Source organism: Peromyscus leucopus, chromosome 20 (assembly GCF_004664715.2).
Source record: "Peromyscus leucopus breed LL Stock chromosome 20, UCI_PerLeu_2.1, whole genome shotgun sequence".
Taxonomy (NCBI): Eukaryota; Metazoa; Chordata; class Mammalia; order Rodentia; family Cricetidae; genus Peromyscus; species Peromyscus leucopus.
The window spans coordinates 46,615,082-46,634,328 of NC_051080.1; the positions used below are offsets into that span (position 1 = coordinate 46,615,082).

At 44.3% G+C, this 19,247-nt stretch overlaps 1 protein-coding gene across 1 annotated transcript; it reads right to left on the reverse strand.

Moving 5' to 3' along the window:
* Positions 1-1,957: 1,957 nt before the first annotated feature.
* Slc25a32 (solute carrier family 25 member 32) lies at positions 1,958-19,187 on the reverse strand. The gene is made up of 7 exons (XM_028879236.2): positions 18,826-19,187; positions 10,456-10,606; positions 7,277-7,362; positions 6,757-6,917; positions 4,643-4,756; positions 4,225-4,370; positions 1,958-3,098 (listed from the first exon to the last, which is right to left on the reverse strand). The coding sequence occupies exons 1-7, from the start codon at positions 18,977-18,979 to the stop codon at positions 2,960-2,962; spliced, it is 951 nt and encodes a 316-aa protein (XP_028735069.1). The 5' UTR covers positions 18,980-19,187; the 3' UTR covers positions 1,958-2,959.
* Between the last annotated feature and the right edge of the window lie 60 nt (positions 19,188-19,247).

Below are 19,247 nucleotides of genomic sequence, written 5' to 3' on the forward strand. Positions count from 1 at the left end.
GTAAGACTCGGGAGTCAAAGGCTGCAGTGAAAACCTGCTAGCCCAGAGAGGTTGAGTAGCAACTAGCTGACCTTGCTTTTGGGCCAGAGACAACACAAGGGCTGTGTCTCTTACCTCAACCCAGAACCAAAAAGGAACTTCAAACTCTAGTCCCTGCCCCTTTCTTCCTGTGTGTCTTCTTTATCCAAATTGCTAGCTTCTCTATGGCTAATTCTGGTCATCTAGTCACTGCCCTCCCCCCATCCAAGGTCTAATTTTATTGGCAGTCTGGGGAGTGTCAGAGTGTGATCAAAATATCCCACAACATACATGTCCACTCTGATTGTCCTTGCTAGTAGTACCCTGACACCTTCCCCCACACAACTTGCTTCTCGTAAGTCAATGACCACTTGCTTTGAGAAGCAAATGGGCTGAGCATGGTGGCACACACCTTTAATCCTAGCACCTGGAGGCAGGGTTAGAGGATCTCACCAAGTTTGAGGCCAACCTGGTCTACACAACCATCTCTGTGGCCCAATCCATTCCTCATGTTCTGTAGTGTCAGGCTAAAGTTGTGCTCTCTATTATGTAGCCTCTCTATGTAGACCAGGCTAACCTCCAACTCAGACCTCTGAGTGCTGGAACTGAAGGTGTGTGCCACTGGGCCCAGTCTTACATTACAGATTTCTTAGAGCACACCCTCCTTCATTTCAACAAGTAGCTCCTCCTTGAATCACTAGTACTGATCTAACACCATTTTACAGATAAAGGCGCTTTCGACAAGAGCGAAACTATGTGTCTTAGGTCAAACAGAAAACCAAAGCCGATGTCTGAAGCCAGTCAGGTTCTCCAACCTGTGACCTCGCCTCACCGCAATGGCCCCATCTTCAATTTGCTCTCCTCTGGTGAACTACTTCCTGCTCTGAGGCCTCCTATTTCTCACTGTCCTACACCTCACATCACCCTCACTGCTGCTTTTACCTCACAGCCTTCAATAGCCAACAACTGAACTCTGTGTAAACGTTTCCAATGGCCTGAATCCAACTGGTTTGCTAACGTCTGTCATCAGTACCCCTGACAGAGATGCCTCCATGCTGCTGAATGACTAACAGAGCTCTTACAGAGCACTGTATGACCCTCCACGTTCCCAGTCATTTATTATGCAAGCTTATAAGCTCTCAGAGGACAAGAATTGTGCTATTAATTTAGGGTACTTAGGAGGATTCGAGTGACTATGATACCTCTAAAACTTTAACATCAACTGTAGCTTGCCTCTCCATACAGACACGGGCATCAGGGTCAATCTTATGCAAATTACAGTATAACTCAGATGAAATGCATGATTTGTAAAACATTCTAGCTGGGCGGTGGTGCCACAAGCCTTTATTCCGGCACTCGGGAGACAGAGGCAGGTGGATCTCTGTGAGTTTGAGGCCAGCCTGGTTTACAGAGCGAGTTCTAGGACATTCAGGGCTACACAGATAAACCCTGTCTTGAAAAACAAAAACAAAAAACCAAAATTCTAGTTTCCTTTACTGGGAGATATGAATTTTAAATTATGTTTTCCATTGTTTAAATATTCCCATAGGCTATAGTTTTTTGTAAACTACTAAACTCAGTGTATTTTATTCTTTAAACAAGAATATGAGCTATACAAATAAAGTGTATGGTTATGACTATGTATAAAATAGTAATTTTAAAATTTCTAAGAATTCTTGGGAATACTGACTTATTGTCCCTGAATCTTAAAGAGTTACACACCAAGAATTTAGAAAACTTGCTGGAAACTTGCTTTTTGTTACAGTGTGTCACAATTTAAAAATGCACCATTGTCACTGAAAAAACACTAAAAAAGGGTAAAAATATTACAGTAAACACAATTATTTGTAAATATAAATTATCTTTTCATTTTTATTTTAAAAACAATGCCATTTCCAAATATAGAAAATAGGCTTATTTTCAAAGACCTCTTTAAATATAGCTTTGATTATAATGTTTTATTTACAAAAATAATAGATGTTAGTACAACAGCATTGCAGCTGCTTATGAGAAGAAACTAGTGCTACTTCAGCAGCCTTTTGGGGGTAGGCCTTTATACCTGGGGATCTTCAAACCTAATTTGTATTTCAACCTGAATCTGAGCAACCAATGTAGAGGGATTCACAAATCTAAAAATTAAGACAAAAAAAGAATGTTTATTTCTTTAGTTTTTTAACAAGCTCACAGCAAACACACCCTCTCTGAAATGGAACCCGGCATTCCTGATGAGTGATTTATAACCACACATGCTACATGAAGGTTTCACTGGATCCTGGAAGCTCAGACTTTATATACTCCAAGCACGTATTGTTTATGGCCAAAAAACAAGGTTGGGATGCAGAATCACACTTTAAATAATTAAGAAAAGGAACGGCGAAAGATGGCAGCTATTTCTCAGAGTAAACACATGAATCCTCCAGTTTCTGTAGTTAGTGTGTCCCACTGGATTAAAATGAAAGCACATTTATAATGGACTTTATTTCTAACAAAACCTTTCCATTCACAATGGGCTGGATCTGTATAACACCTTATTCCTAAGTCCCCTGCGTCTAATTTACCCTGAAAGGCAGCCATTCTTGTAAGAAGCCAGCTCCCTGCTATTGCACGTGGGTCAGTTTTAAAGCCAATCCAGGCAAGAGAGTTCAGAAAAAAAATATTGCAAATTAGCTTCTAGTTCAACAACGAAATGGAAGACCTTGTCCATTCTCATACTGGCTATCAGCGTCGACGTTTATGCTGATGGTGTCCACTGCAGGCAGAGGCAGCCAAACTCCACACATAAGAGAAGCCCAGGGCAGAAAACATCAAGATTTTCAGTCCTCTGACTTCTGATAGAGTCATGCTGAGCGTGAGGTGTGATGCTATTGTATTCTTCTGAGTATTGTGTTTCAAACACAAAGGAGCTGGTTGCTGCCTCAAGCAGATACACTGGACTCTTCTTTTACCTTACTTTCTTTTCTCGGAAGTCACACAGGAAGTGTGAGACGTTCTCATAAACCACAAAGGTGATACAGCAGGCCGGAGTCACTCTGATCAAGTTGGGGACAATGCCTTTGTAAAATCCACTGATGCCTTCTTTCCTAAAGGAGGGACAGACACCTTAATTCCCTAAGTGCCAGTGTGAACACACCAACATTTCATTAACACAGATGAGCAGTCAAGCCTCACCCTACTTACACGTGGGTGTGTACAAACCATGCGTACGATGCCCTGAAGGAATTTGATTGACGTGCCATCCATGTAACTTTTATAAACGGATGAAGGAAGAGGTAAGGACACCTCAGAGGAGAATGGACAGTGCCGTCTGTTTATGAGTCACCCGAATGTTCTACAAGAACGGTGGTGCTGGAGGCTGAGCAGATCTAAGGCAGGCACTTGGCCGTCTCTCATGGCAGCCGGCTGTGGGGGTTCAGGCCTCTAACCCTAGCACCCTGGAGGAGGCTGAGGCCGGAGGGACTGTGGCGAGTCTGAAGTCTCTGGACTAGACATTAGGTACCACGATAATGAGCCAGTGAGAACGGCATCCAGAGACTCTACAGACAAACCAGCAAGCAGCAGTATGTCCGCCATCTCCTAACTGGTATCAGGGACACAAAAAACTAAATGTAGCTCACATGAAAAGTTTATTTCCTTAATGCTCAAAATAATTTATTCTCATGCATAATCTCTTCTACATACAGAGACAAGTCCTTGCAAAAGTTACAGGGCCAGTAGCAGGTACAGGCCTCAAACATATTTAACTAGCTTTCTGACTACTTCTTCTTCTTTTTTTTTTTTTTGGTTTTTCGAGACAGGGTTTCTCTGTGTAGCTTTGCGCCTTTCCTGGAACTCACTTGGTAGTCCAGGCTGGCCTCGAACTCACAGAGATCCGCCTGGCTCTGCCTCCTGAGTGCTGGGATTAAAGGCGTGCGCCACCACCGCCCGGCTAGCTTTCTGACTTCTTATATCCAATGTCAGTCAAATATTTCTTGACTTAAATTCTGTGCTGGTAAGTTTTCAAAGCACTGACACCTGCTTCATTGTTTTTATGACAACTTTGTAGGCCTGAACAGTCTGATTTTACCAATCAAGAACTCAGGCTTCAGAGACGTATTGTGACACACACAGGGAACATGAAAGTAAGGACGGCCAACCGTGCCTTTTCCACAGCATACTGGTCAATCCTAAAAACCTATCATGGAGTGGACAGTCTAGGCATGCTCTCACCTCCACGTCTTGATGATCACATCCATCACGCCGCCGTAAGACACATGCTGGTCCTGAAGACGGGCTCGCACAACTTGATATGGGTATGTTGCTGCTACAGCAAATATTTTGGATAGTGCTGCAACAGAAATATATTCTGCCGTGGTCTAAAATAAGAACATAAATAGCATTTCTTTAAAAGCAAAAAATTACATACAAAAAACCATTTAAATAAATAAAAAAATACTGTTCCTTCTTTAACACAGGTCTATTTAATATGGGGTTCTATTTAACATTTGTGCCATTAACTTATAAAATATTTAGCTGTTAGTTAAATTAGTGACAGAGTATTTATTATGATAGCAATACTGTCAAAGTAAACATATTAAAAATCTTCCACCCATTTAGTGCCCACATTACTTTACAGGGACCCTCTCACCAGCTGGGCTTCTGGCAATCTATTGATGTGTTTGTTGTACTTCAACTTGAGCAGTTCATACGCCATAAACTGAAGGGCGCCATGTGATGTTCCAAACAGCCCAGGGATAAATCCCTAAAGGGAACGGTAAAGAAAAGCAAAATTAAACAGCTTGAATGAAAGACAGATTTAAAATATTTTCATATTATTTTATGTAAATTCACCTACGTTTTACATAAATCCCATTTTAATACATGGTACTAAGAACACTGCAGGCCGGGTGTCAGTGGCGCACGCCTTTAATCCCAGCACTCAGGAGGCAGAGTCAGGAGGATCTTGTGAGTTCCAGGCCAGCCTGGTCTACAGAGCGAGATCTAGGACAGGCTCCAAAGCTACACAGAGAAACCCTGTCTCAAAAAGCCAAAAAGAAAGAACAGTATTGCAGGAGCTGGAGAGATGGCTCAGTGGTTAAGAGCACTGTCTGCTCTTTCCAGGGGCCCTGGGTTCAATTCCCAGCACCCACATGGCAGCTCACAACTGTCTCTAACTCCTGTTCCAGGGGATCCAGCACCCTCACACAGACATACATGCAGGCAAAACACCGATGCACATAGGATAAATAAATCACTTTAAAAAAAGAAGAAGAAGAACAGTAGAACAGCACTGCCTTCTTTTTTCATGGGTTGTCTTTCTTCAAATACTATATATACGAACATGAAAAAGACCCATACTATCAATAACTGGGGTTTGAATAGGAGGTTAAATTTACTAAAAAAAATAAAAACAGAAACAAGCTAATGCTATCTTAAAGGATTATACAAAGGTATTCTCAGAGAAAAGGGTAAGAAGTGAGGAAAGAAAATACAGAACTGAATGATACAATTCCAAACAAAACTGCCTATAGATAGATCAGTAAGTAATCTATAACCTCGAGTTTATAATGCTAGTGATTTTAAAGCTATTACATAATTCTTAAAAAATAAAGTAAAATTTCCTACTTTTCCAACCTTCAGCCTAAACAGAAGACAGGAAAGGACGGTGACGGTTAATCCTCTCGTCAGTGACTGGGAGAGGCGGTGTAGGTGTGCATGTGAGGGGTGTACACACACCCAGCACACAGACACACACTCTGTGAGAAGCAGAGCTGGAGTCGGGTCAGACAGAAAAGGAGAAAGCCAGGGCAGCTCCTGCATATGGGTCCTTTGTTTCCGGAGCGTGGGGCTGCTCTGCCCATCACCACCCCAGACCGTGACCGACACCTCTGACCCTGCAAGCCATCTAAGTTCTCCTTCTCTCACACACTGTGCCCAGAGTGATACAAAGTAACTAATAGAAAGAGAAATTAAGGCAAGAGAAAAAAGGACAAAACTGGAAACAGATTTTGCTGCCATTAGGAAGAAATTTCAAATATACTACATTCACTGGGCAGTGAGAAACAAGAGGATCTCTGTGAATTTGGAGCCAACCTGGTCTACAGAATGAGTTCCAGGACAGCCATGGGTAAACAGAGACACGCTGTCTCAAAAACCTATACACACACACACACACACACACACACACACACACACACACACAATTCCCAGCGCTGAGGAGACAACCAACCACCAGGCAAGGGCTGCCCTTCCTTTTGGTGGTTATTTTTAAAGTCATGTTATACTTACAGTCAGTAACAACAAGACCCTGCTGAGACCCCCGACTTCTTCTCCACACACTGTCAGACAACCTCCAAGGGCTACAGTAAGCAAAGGGTATCTAAGTGCATGACTCACTAAAGACACCTGACAAATCAAAGTCATGCAGACAGAGGACACACAGCTTAAAGAACAACTTCAAAATTATAAACAAAATTCCCACTTCATTCAGTTATTTCTTGCATAAGTTTGGTTTCTTTTTAGGACCAAACACAGGGCATTCAGAAGTGAACAAAAGAGCCGCCAGCCGGGCAGCAAGGCCGAGCAGCAGCCAGTGTGGTGGCATGTGCCTGTAGCCTCCCAACCGCAGTCTCAGATCGGAGGCGGAGTCAAGGCAGACTGGGCTATACGGCAAGACTTCATCCCCAAAACAAAAGCAAAAGCGAAAGCCAGTATTAATTGTAGTTTCCAGTTATTCAAAGTATATCCGTGATCATTTGTTACCTTGTACAGTCCACGCATGCCTTCATATTTATATATTTTCACAAGTGCGTCAAACATTCCTTTGTACTGTCTCTCCGAGGGGTTAACAACACCACTGTACTGTAACATAAGGCGAGTTTTCGTCACCCATAGTGGGTTTGTAATGCAGAGAGTCATGGCTCCTAAAATCATATTTAAAGATTAATTAGCATACAGGTACTGATTCACTTAATCCAAATTAAGAATAGTTCATTAGAAAAGAACATTTTTTTTCAACAGTGTGCACATAGCAGAAAGCAGGCCCACCTTAGTCTAGAGACTCCTAACTTCACAAGATTAGATGACCACATTTAAACCTCTAATGTTTAACGAGGGTGAGGAGGTTTTAAAAAAAGGAAAGAAACATCAAGCCTGGAGGCAAAAGGTCACAAGCCCAACCTGGGCTACAGAGGGAGACCTTCGGTCAACACATTCAAGCCCCCGCCGCCGCCGCTGCCGCCCAAGGAATTAAGTTTGGAAGGTGATGTCATCATTGCCTTACCAGCTTCAGCAGCTGAGAAGAGATATTCTACTGCCTCTAACTGTTCAGTTCTTCCCTCTGTCTTATATGATTTGATGGCGTTGTAACTAAAAATATTAAACACAAGCAGTTGAATTTGAACACGAGTCATAAAGCAAAGGTCCACTTTAAAGCATCATCTCTAAAGAAAAAGTCAATGCATAATGAAACCACAAATTGAGACCTCATTTAACAACAGATATGCCGGAAATGGCTCACAGTGGATTATACTACCCTCCCATAAACAAATACACCTAGGAACACACACACACACACACACACACACACACACACACACACACACACACGCGCGCGCGCGCGCACACACACACACACACACACACACGAAATAGTCTAGTTACACCGTCCACCATTAGTAGCAGCACAAGACAAGAGGGAGAAGGAAAAGATGCTGGGGTGCTATGGACCTTGGCACCAGGCGAACACGTGCTCAGCAACAGTAATCAGCGTTCTGTCAGGCAGAGAGGTGAACACGCACTGGATCCTTTAACAGACTGACGAGGACACTGGCGTACTAACAGCCGTAACAAAGTAAGTGTCAACAACAGTGTCCTGAGGTGTTCAGAGACCGACTGAGAGATCCCAGAAGTCCCTGTGCAGGAGTGTCCTGGCCTGGGTGTTGAGGCAGCAGGGTTTCAACAGGGAAAGAGAGAGCTGGATATCTAGTGATAGATAGAGAGGGATGCACTGTAGGAGAAAGAGGCCACAGAAGGGCAGGCTGAGATTTAGGTCTTGCTTGGCAGCAAACAGCCACTAAATGTTTCTGAGCAGGAAAGACAAACCAGGCCCGCTTTGTTTGTTTGTTTTTTTGTTATTTATATGGTAAATCAAAATTTCTATTATGTGTGCCCACAGAAACTGGAGCTGGAACTACAGGTTGTTGTGAGCTGTTTAATGTAGGAGTGGGACTTAAACTCCGATTCTCTGGAAGATCAGCAAGCTGAGCCATCTCTCCAGTCCCTATTCGGTTCTCTGAGGCAGGTCTTCTGTGAGCCAGGCTGGCCTTAAAGTCACTATGAGTAAAGGATGACCTTGAACTCCTGATCTTCCTGCCCCTATCTACCTGGGAGTAGAGATGTGCTAACAGGCCCCAATTTCTTTAACCCAATGTTGCTGTGGGATGGTCTGTATGTTAAATTGCTCTGTTTGGTCAATAAATAAGACAGATTGGCCAGTGGCCAGGCAGAAAGTATAGGCAGGACTAACAGAAGGGAGAATTGGAACAGGAAGGCAGAGAGAGAGAGAGACTGCCAGCCGCCGCCATGACAAGCAGCATGTGAAGACGCCGGTAAGCCACGAGCCACATGGCAAGGTATAAATTTATGGAAATGGATTAATTTAAGCTATAAGAACAGTTAGCAAGAAGCCTGCCATGGCCATACAGTTTGTAAATAATATAAGCATCTATGTGTTTATTTTATAAGTGGGCTGTTGGACTGCCAGGGCTTGGCAGGACCCAGAGAGAAGCTCTCCAGCTACACAATGTCCACTTTCCTCTGCAAAGATTTTGTTTGGGAGCAAGCTATTCTATTGTAAGAAATCCTTGTCATATAATACTTTATTCACACAGCCTGTTCTTAAATACTCTTGGGTACACACACACACACACACACACACACACACACACACACACAGCATTATAAATTTGAGTTGTATAGAGTAAATGCTTCCTTTTATAAGAGCTGTCTTAAGGCTGGGCAGCGGTGGCACATGCCTTTAATCCCAGCACTCGGGAGGCAGAGGCAGGTGGATCTCTGAGTTTGGGGCCAGCCTAGTCTACAGAGCAAGCTCCAGGACAGGCACCAAAACTACACAGAGAAACCTGTCTCAAAAAACCAAAAAAAAGAAAGAGCGAGCTGCCTTGGTCTCTTCAGAGCACTAGAACAGTAACTAAGACACACAGCGGACTGCCCAGGCCAGAAGCTCACCGCAGCAGCGCTCACTCCCCCGCCACAGCATCATGCTTTGTGATCATGCCCTTTTATACTCAATAAGGTGGATGTACCTGCTCAGGAGCTTGCTGCGGTTTCTTTAAAAGGAACGCACCAGGTGTTATTCCCAAGAGTGACAGTATCTGACAGGTAAATGAGCTATGAAGATGATGGGGCAAGTCAAGTAAGAGGCCTGTGGAGTGTATCTCCACTCTTGTAGGAATCTGGCATTGCTACCCCTTCCCAACAGGGATCTTCTGGATGCATGTTCTTACACATACTCCCACGTCTATCCTTCCTGCTTTTAAACTTCATTATGCATCAACTGGGATTCTCGCTGAGGATAAATATATAACCATGTTATGATACTTCAGTACTTAAGACTTTTCTACTTGGGGAGTATTCTGAAACTAATCTCTTATACACAAGAAAATAGTTTCCTTAAAGGACTGAATTCAAGGATTGAAATTTGTGGGATTCATCTTAAAAAACAGTTTCAGGTTCCCACTGTAACACTTACAAAACCACTAATAAATAACCAGTTAATTCATCTCTTTCTAGTCTATTTTGGCTGTTAAAAGTGCACCAGAGTACTAATATGGTCACAGCACCTCAGAATTCCTGAAGAGGTTGTAAAAGGTCACTGTAAATTAGAATTAGCAGTTTTTCCAATGGCTTTACCTAAAACAAAAAGCTCTTTAATGCTGTTGCCCACAGCGATCAGCTGAACCTTTAACTTTCCTGAATACATTTCAAAGCAATGGTTTCCTTTTTTGGGAAGGGTGGGGGTGGGAAGGGGGTTTGCTGAGACAGGGATTCTCTGTGTAGCCCTGTTATCCTGGAACTCATTCTCTAGACCAGGTTGACCTCGAACTCAGAGGCCTGCCTCTGCCTCCTGAGTGCTGAACTAAAGGTGTGTGCCACCACCACTGGCCCAAAGCAACAGTTTCTGAGGATGTTTGTCCATCTCTCCATGTTTCCTTCTTTCTGTTAGCAACTCTGTCCCAAGTTAAATATCTCTGATAACAGTTGGCAGACAGGAAACTAAGAAGCTACTTTGCTTTCTAATCCTTCCAATCATAAAAAAAAAAAAAAAAAAAAAAAAAAGGATTAAATGAGTCATCAATCACACGTGTGAAAAAAGGTAGTAAGCAGAAAACATTAAAGCAAAGATTCCTCTTAAAGTCAAGGCCCCCCAGATCTACTCACAAGAAAAAGTAGAGTCCCCAGGATAAACCTGCACCCCACACATTTGGGGCTACGCCTTGGTAAAGTCCTCGCAGTCCATCAACTTTCCAAATGGTAGTCAAGCAATGTAAAATTCCTTTGTATTTTGGCCTTACTTCCAGTCCATCGCTCACTGCATTGGAGAACACAGAGGTGAGAAGAGGACTGCTCACGGGTCACACACACACACCACACACACACCACACACAGCCAGGTCCGCACGGAGGTAAGGGGAAAGGAAAACCTCCGGGGAGGGAATTCTTTTAAGGATATTAGTATCTCTAAATTAGTACATCTACCAAAGTACTCAGCCAAGAGCATATGAAAACCTCTAGCATTTCAGGAAGTGCCCCTCAAATAGCTCCAGCACTTGTGTGTTTGTTACAGATACTCATGATCATGAATTCAAATGTTTAAAGTCATTACTCAGGAGCTGGAGGGATGGCTCAGTGGTTTGGGGCACTTGTTGCTGTTGCAGAGAGAGGACCTGAGTGTGATCCTCAGCACCCACATGATGGCTCACAACCACCTGTAGCTCTAGTTCCAGGGGATCTGACACCCTCTTGTGAACTCTGTGGGCACCAGGCCAAATGGTACATACACATAAAATAAAAATATTACTAAAAAATAAAATAGTCAGCTGCTTCATTCTACCAAGCATGCCAGCAAGATCTGAGGGGGAGCAGGGAAGGGGTCTGGAGGAAGGACAACCTACTCCTGGACATTCTCTCTTTACACCACGTACACAGTCAGAATATAAAGTACCAGAGTACTTCACGTGAACATTATTTTCTAAAAGTGAACCGGTTTCCTCCACCCTTTCCCACACTGTTCTTATTCTAGGTCCCACACAGCTCAACAAATGGCACCACTATCTACAGAGACACTTTTGGGGACCAGTCACCACCCTCTGCTTTCCTTTTAATTAAACAATCTTAAAAAGAAAGAAAGGCCCTTTTTATCTTTCTTTTCTATCACATAAAGCTCTCTTGGACCTGTCTACATCTCAGAAAATGTTGCCATCTGTTTTTAAGCAGCAGTAGTATTTTGAAATACAGAGTGCTACTATGCCTGAGTAAATTTGGCATTTATTTTTATTCTGCTTCTATAGGAAATGAAAAATACATTTGAAACAGGATAATCTGGGGGAATGAGGGATGCTTAACTTGACTGTGGGCAGGTTGTAGGAAAACAATATGGAACAATGTAGTATCAACAATGGCTTTATTGTTAAGAAGTAACTTAATCCTGGAAGTAGAGTATTAAGTATTCTCAATAATAGGGAACATTCCATATCACGCATATGATACCAAATTATAAAATCACATTCTACATTTTATAATTCTATGATACAAATGACAATTTTATTTTATATAGTTTCACATGTTCCTTTCTTCCCCACTCTAGAACTTACAGACATTTCTCCTGGTAGATTTCCCCAAATAAGATGTTGAATAAATGTGATTACTGTCCATCTCATGTCATCCTGTCATTTCCACACACTCTCTGTTGTCCATCATCTCATGTCATCCTGTCATTTCCGCACTCTCTGTTGTCCATCATCTCACATTATCCTGTCATTTCCACACTCTGTTGTCATCATCTCACGTCATCCTGTCATTTCCACACTCTCTGTTGTCCATCTCACGTCATCCTGTCATTTCCACACTCTCTGTTGTCCATCATCTCACATTATCCTGTCATTTCCACACTCTCTGTTGTCCATAATCTCACGTCATCTGTCATTTCCACACTCTCTGTTGTCCATCTCACGTCATCTGTCATTTCCACACTCTCTGTTGTCCATCTCACGTCATCCTGTCATTTCCACACTCTCTGTTGTCCATCATCTCACGTCATCTGTCATTTCCACACTCTCTGTTGTCCATCATCTCACATTATCCTGTCATTTCCACACTCTCTGTTGTCATCATCTCACGTCATCCTGTCATTTCCACACTCTCTGTTGTCCATCTCACGTCATCCTGTCATTTCCACACTCTCTGTTGTCCATCATCTCACATTATCCTGTCATTTCCACACTCTCTGTTGTCATCATCTCACGTCATCTGTCATTTCCACACTCTCTGTTGTCCATCTCACGTCATCCTGTCATTTCCACACTCTCTGTTGTCCATCATCTCACGTCATCTGTCATTTCCACACTCTCTGTTGTCCATCATCTCACGTCATCTGTCATTTCCACACTCTCTGTTGTCCATCTCATGTCATCCTGTCATTTCCGCACTCTCTGTTGTCCATCATCTCACGTCATCTGTCATTTCCACACTCTCTGCTGTCATCATCTCACATCATCCTGTCATTTCTACACTCGCTCTCCTCTCTGATGTGTGAACCATTTCTCATCTTTTTAAAGATTTATTTATTTATTATGTATACAATGTTCTGCCTGAACACCAGAAGAGGGCGCCAGATCTCATTACAGGTGGTTGTGAGCCACCATGTGGTTGCTGGGAATTGAACTCAGGTCCTCTGAAAGAGCATACAGTGCTTTTAACCTCTGAGCCATCTCTCCAGCCCCTCATTTCTCATCTTTTAAATCAATGTTTTAGGTTTAGCATGTAAGGAAATGGGTGTCATTACAGCATTTTTACATGAATGTGTCATTACACTGTTTCTGTTTCATCCTTCTCTCCCACTACTCTCTTTCATATGCCCTGTTCCCTCTCTCTGGTCTGCTCATCTCTCTCTCTCTTTCTCTCTCTCTCTTTCTCTCTCTCTCTCTCTCTCTCTCTCTCTCTCTCTCTCTCTCTCTCTCTGTTTTTCAAGACAGAATTTCTCCGTGTAGTCCTGGCTGTACTAGAACTCACTCTGTAGACCAGGCTGGCCCTGAACTCACAGAAATCCACCTGTCTCTGCCTCCAGACTGCTGGGATTAAAGGTATGTAACATCACCGACTGGTGTTCTGTTTATCTTTTTCCTAGTAAAAAGTTCTCCTAAGAATATTCTGTAAACCACACATATCCTGTGTGGTTTCTTAGTACTTCTTTACCATCAGCCACTAGAAAGGGAAGTGATTCGGGTCAAAGTATATAAATGCAAATTTAGAAATACACAGTGAAAGTGCCTTCCAAAAAGTTCACACCAATTACAGTCGTTTACATGCAAGCATTGCCCCCACCTGCTACTGTACAGACTGGGGCCCGGCAAAGAAGAGCCGGTACTGCCACAGTGCCATGCAAAGCGGGGGCAAGCAGTCGGTTCCCTTCCTCACTAACCTGTCCATGTCACACTAGGAGTTGAGGTTAAAGTGCACTGGGCTATGTGGGGAGCCTGGCCTGGGAACCTAATTTCATTTGTTAATTACATGGTCTTAACCCCTCTGAGCTCCTTTCTGAAGTGGGTATACTATCATCTATTTCCTACATTTTATACATTTACACAAGATACAAACTTTCAGACAAAAAGCAAAACGAGCCGGGCGTTGGTGTCGCACGCCTTTAATCCCAGCACTCGGGAGGCAGAGGCAGGCGGATCTCTGTGAGTTCGAGGCCAGCCTGGGCTACCGAGTGAGTTCCAGGAAAGGTGCAAAGCTACACAGAGAAACCCTGTCTCGAAAAAATCAACCAAAAAAAAAAAAAAAAAAAAAGCAAAACGAAGTTCCTCTGCTTTTCATAGGTACAGCCAGTGCTTGCTGTACTGCTGGAGAGTTAATCTTAGTAATAACGGTGAAAAACAGGAAACAATGACGGGGTGCCGGTCTCTAGAAGGATGGGAAAGGCTTACAGCTAGACAGCTGAACAGCAAATACAAGCACGCTGCCCCACACCCTGCAATCTGGGAGGAGAACTGGAGATTTGGTGACACCAATGTTGGGCTGGTGGAGGAAGAAATGGTAGGGAATTAGTGTGGAAGCAAGGGTGGGGTGGGGCAGAGGCTGTGGAGAGAACTCTATCATCTCCAAAGCTCACGTAAGACCCTAGTTCTCAATGTCACAGCACCTGCAGCCGGCCTTTCTGGGGAGTGAAGGTTGAAAGGCTATCTGCAAGCCAAGGTCAGGTTCGCACTAGGAACCAATCCCACTAGCACTTGATCCTGGACTTCTGGTCCCCAGATCCCCAAGAGAAAACACTCTTGGTGTTGTTTAAGCCATTCTGTCTGTTAGTGGTGTTTTGTTGCAGTTCACCTAACTACAAAGTTTCTAAAACAAACAAAACAAAACCTCCCTCCCCCCAAAAAATCCAAAACCCACCTAAGTTTGGCTGTGATTTCAAGGCATTATCTTCTCAAATTTGTGTCCATTATGTCTAAAAGAATCACATAGATGTTTTGAGAGAGGAAATTGTTTCCTCTTTTCCTTTCCTCACGTAAAAAAACAAACAAAACAGACAGGCATGGAGGCGTACGCTTTTAATCCCAGCACAGGGAGGCAGAAGCAGGATGATCTCTAGAGGCAGGCTGATCTCTGAGTTCAAGGCCAGCCTGGCCTACAGAGCGAGTTCCAGGACAGCCATAGCAGTTACACAGAGAAACCCTGTCTTGAAAAACCAAACTGAAACAAAACAAAAGAAAAAAACATAATAGTTGCCCTACTATCGGGGTAAAAATTTCATTATATACATACAAAGAAGGCAGAGAAAACAAGCGACTATTGAGATGAAGACCTGAATGAGGGTCTACCTAATGTCAAATAGAAGTTGTTACACCAGCAGTGAGTTTTAGTCTAAATGATCTGAGGAATTTCATACAAGCAGTGATCTCACATCACTGAAACAGCCGGTGGTAACACTGGAAGATGCCAGAGACAGTAACTGAGGAAAGAAGCTGGTACATGGGAGTAGCCGAAACAGAAGGCAGTCACTGACATCAGTCTGAGGAACGACAGTAAGTATACTGGCTTTACATACTACGTAGTCCCACCACCTCGGGACAAACTGTTTGAAGAGCTGGCTCGGTCATAACTGAAGAGCTTGTTTCTAATTAATACATTCCCTTTACTTGTGTTTAAATGGATAATTCTACTTTTTTTGTGATACTAGGTGTTGAGCTTAACACTTCCGGGTGTGCCTAGGCGAACACTCAACCCTGAGCTCATCCACAATATCACCTACCTAACCTCTTTCAACCAGAATGTCTCCGCCACGCTGTCATTGAGTTTCATTGCAGAGTACCACCATCTTGCCAGGCCTAATTCTGCATTCCTGTAATTTCCAGGTGACCTATGCCTGACCTCAGGACCAACTCACAACTGGAGTTCTCTTCCCCATGAAACTCAACTAGTTCCTTCACCTTTCTTACATGACATTTCTATTCTTGTTAAAACCGTGGACACTGGCACTCCAGTGGATTTGGGAGTCAATGAATTGTTTGGTTTCATAACATACACATTTAGGACTGACCTTCCTCCTCATTGCTAGACAATAATTTTATTAAGTGGGCTTAATTCTATGAAAGCACAGAATCTAGGAATTATTCAGTACTGATGCCTGTTGATGACTGTATTGGTTAGTTTTATGTCAATTTGGCACAGCTAGTTATCTGGAAAGAGCAACCTCAAGTGAGAAAACGCCCTCATCTAGAATGCCCGTAGGCCAGTCTGTAGGACACTTTCTTGATTAATGGTGGAGGTGGGCTCAGACCACGGTGTGGAGGTGGGGCTGCCACCCCCATCCCCCCACCCCCCGCAGGTAGTCTTGAGCTGTGTAAGAAAGCAGCCTTAGCAAGCCTTGAGAAGCAAGCCAGAAAGCAGCTCTCCTTCCCAGCCTCTGCATCAGCTCCTCCTCTGGGTCACTGCCTTGCATTTCTCTGCCCTGACTTCCCTGGATGATGGACTATAAAGCTGTAAGAAGAAATAAACCTTTCCTCCCTGAGGTGCTTTTGGTCATACTGTTTTTTTTTTTTTTGGTTTTTCGAGACAGGGTTTCTCTGTGTAGCTTTGCGCCTTTCCTGGAACTCACTTGGTAGCCCAGGCTGGCCTCACAGAGATCCGCCTGCCTCTGCCTCCCGAGTGCTGGGATTAAAGGCGTGCGCCACCACCGCCCGGCTGGTCATACTGTTTTATCACAGCAACAGAAACCCTAACTAAGACGACTCAACTTCTCATCTTCCCAAATTCCTCTTTCCTATCACCATCCGAACTGCAGGTTTCACTACTGCACAGGCCTGCTTTGATGTGGGAAGGACTTCAATTAGGGGTTACTATCTAATCTTACCTCCTCATTCTGTCTCTAACCACCTTATTTGTCTTACTAACACTCTGCTCGATTTAAGATAATGAATCTTCTCAGGTACGGAGGTTTCCCTTGCCTCAGGCTTGGTCAGCTTCGTAGCTATGTCTGAACACCGGCTTGGCCAACCCTTTCCTTAAAAATCTCAACTCCTCCTTCTGTTCCTAGAGGGAGGCTGTGTGAGAGGGACACCAGGACACAGACCCACACCTCCAGAAGTCTGAAATTCTTGATTCATGTTCAAGCCCCCGTGAGCAGGGATTCGGAGTTAATGTGGAGCACGGTTAAGTGCAAGACAGTTTTAGAGTGAAGTTGCTGAACTCAAATCTCAGGTTGGTGTTTGCAACCTTGTGACCTGGGCAACTAACTCAACTGCCGCCGCCATCATCTGCATAAAGGGGATAATAAAGTCATAGTAAACGTTCAATGAAAGTTACTGCCAATAGTCACAACTGTTTATTATAATAATTATTTACAGATGCATGTCAAACTCCATGGAATTATACATCTTTGTGGTATCCACAAGTATCACCTATTTTTCGCCACAGAATGTCTTGTCTCCTCTCTGGTTGCCAAAATATTAATCTTGTTGAGAACTTTAATAGTCACAGAACCTTTAAAGATACATACAAGCCACCTATGTTTCTTTTTTAAATATTTACCTTTATTATTTTAAATTGCCTATATGTGTCCCTGTGTGGGTATGTGCATGTGAGTGCAGGTGGGAGCAGAGGCCAGAGGTGCTGGATTTCCCTGAAGCTGGAGCTACAGACAGTTGGAGTCACCTTCTCAAAGAGGGTGCTGGAAACGCAACGTGGGTCCTGCGGGAGTGCTAGCCATCTCTTCAGCCCCAGCTTTCTTTATATATATAATCTATTTGTGCTGTTATTTTGTATTCGTATTTATTCTACTTTGCTCTTGACTTTATGTTGTGTAGAATTCTCTTACATAAGTTAGGCCAATTAGATTTTTAAGTTCCCTGACAGCAAGAAACTGTTCATACTTCTGTAGCTTAGATACTATTGTTCAAACAGTAAGACATACATACATACATCAAGTAGATTGAATGAAATTAAAACACTCTACTAAAGCCATTTATAAAACTTTTATTTTTCAAGGAAGAATGTGGCTTGTTTTATATATATATATATATATATATATATATATATATATATATATATATATATTACATGCCACCCCCTGTTCCCCATCCTCCCCATCCCACTCCCACCCACTCCTCAGAGTGGGTAAGGCCTCCCTTGGGTATTCAACATAGGCTGGCATACCAAGTTGGGGTAGGCCCAGGTTCCTCCCCACTGCATCAAGGCTGAGTAAGGCATGGCATCGTAGGGAATGGGATCTAAAAAAGCCAATTCGTCCTGGTCCGATTGCCAGGGGACCCACAAACAGATCAAGCCACACATCTGTCACCCTCATGCAAGGGGCCTAGTGCGGTCCCAAGCCAGCTCTCTAGATGTCAGTCCGGAGTCCGTGGGCTCCCACTAGCTGGGGTCAGCAGTCTCTGTGGTTTTTCCCATCATGATCTTGTCCCCATGGCTTGTAATAATTAAAATAACAGAAAATGGGCTCTAAATAGTTACCAAAGAGCACCTGTGAAATTCGACTTGGCGTTAATTCCTAAAATGCCGTGCTAATTTCCAAATACTTAACCCGCACTTGAATGCAGTTATTTAGGGTACAGCAGCTCCTCTTTTCTTCACTGGACAATGCATACTTCAAGAATATTTTTATCCCAAACTTAGTCCTTACTCTTTGCGGAGGACTATGCTCCAGCTCAAGGACTTGCACTTTAGTTTGACTTTACACAGCCCAACACGTGGCTGCCCTAAGACTTCAAATTACCCTCAACAGCGAATGACTCGCACGCACCAGGGTCAAATGGGACGCTCTCCTTTCTCTCCACCTTCACTCACTTTCCCCAGCCCTTAGGGTTACGGGGCTCGGGGAAGGCCGAGGCCAGGTACAGTAACTGGGGTTCCCTTCCTAAATCTTCGCTCCGGGCACCGCAAGTACTCAGCATCATCTTCGGGGCCCTCCTCCTTGCAGCATGGAGGTTGGGGAGACCGAGTTTCCTTTGGGGGTTCGGTGCCTCCCGGGGGCTGACAGCGGGGGAAGCCGCCCGCGGCGTGGGCGGGCTCTTACCAGCGAAGCGGATCTTGACGAGGTCCAGCGGGTGCAGCGCCAGGTTGGACAAGACCCCGCCGCTCACGCCAGCCACCAGGTTCTCGTACCGGACGTGGCGGAACACCGTGCTCCACGCCGCCGACCCGGCCGCCGACTGGCTTTGACCTGTCATGGGCTCGGGGCTCGTCGGCACTACGGCGCCTAGCGCCGCCGACGTGGGGCGAGATGTAGTGGCTGCCACCGTGACGACAGTCGCGGCGGCCCGGGGCCAGGAACGCAGGACGCGAGTCCACTTCCGGGAGCGGAGCCCGGGGCCCGGCAGCAGCGGAGCAGGGAGACCCGCGGGGCCGAGCGGCGGGAGGGAGCACGAGCGGGGGCGGGCCCGCCCGGCCACGCCCACAGCTGCCGCGGGCCCGCCCCCGGGACGTCACGCCCCCAGG

Bases quoted from the DNA above. Each gene is read 5' to 3' on its own strand.
- Slc25a32 (XM_028879236.2), bottom strand. From the start codon at position 18,979: ATGACAGGTCAAAGCCAGTCGGCGGCCGGGTCGGCGGCGTGGAGCACG. The intron at 4,757-6,756 runs GTAACAAATGAT...CGTTCCCTTTAG, and splicing joins GCATGCGTGGACTGTACAAG to GGATTTATCCCTGGGCTGTT. The intron at 4,371-4,642 runs GTGAGAGGGTCC...TTCTTATTTTAG, and splicing joins GATTGCCAGAAGCCCAGCTG to ACCACGGCAGAATATATTTC.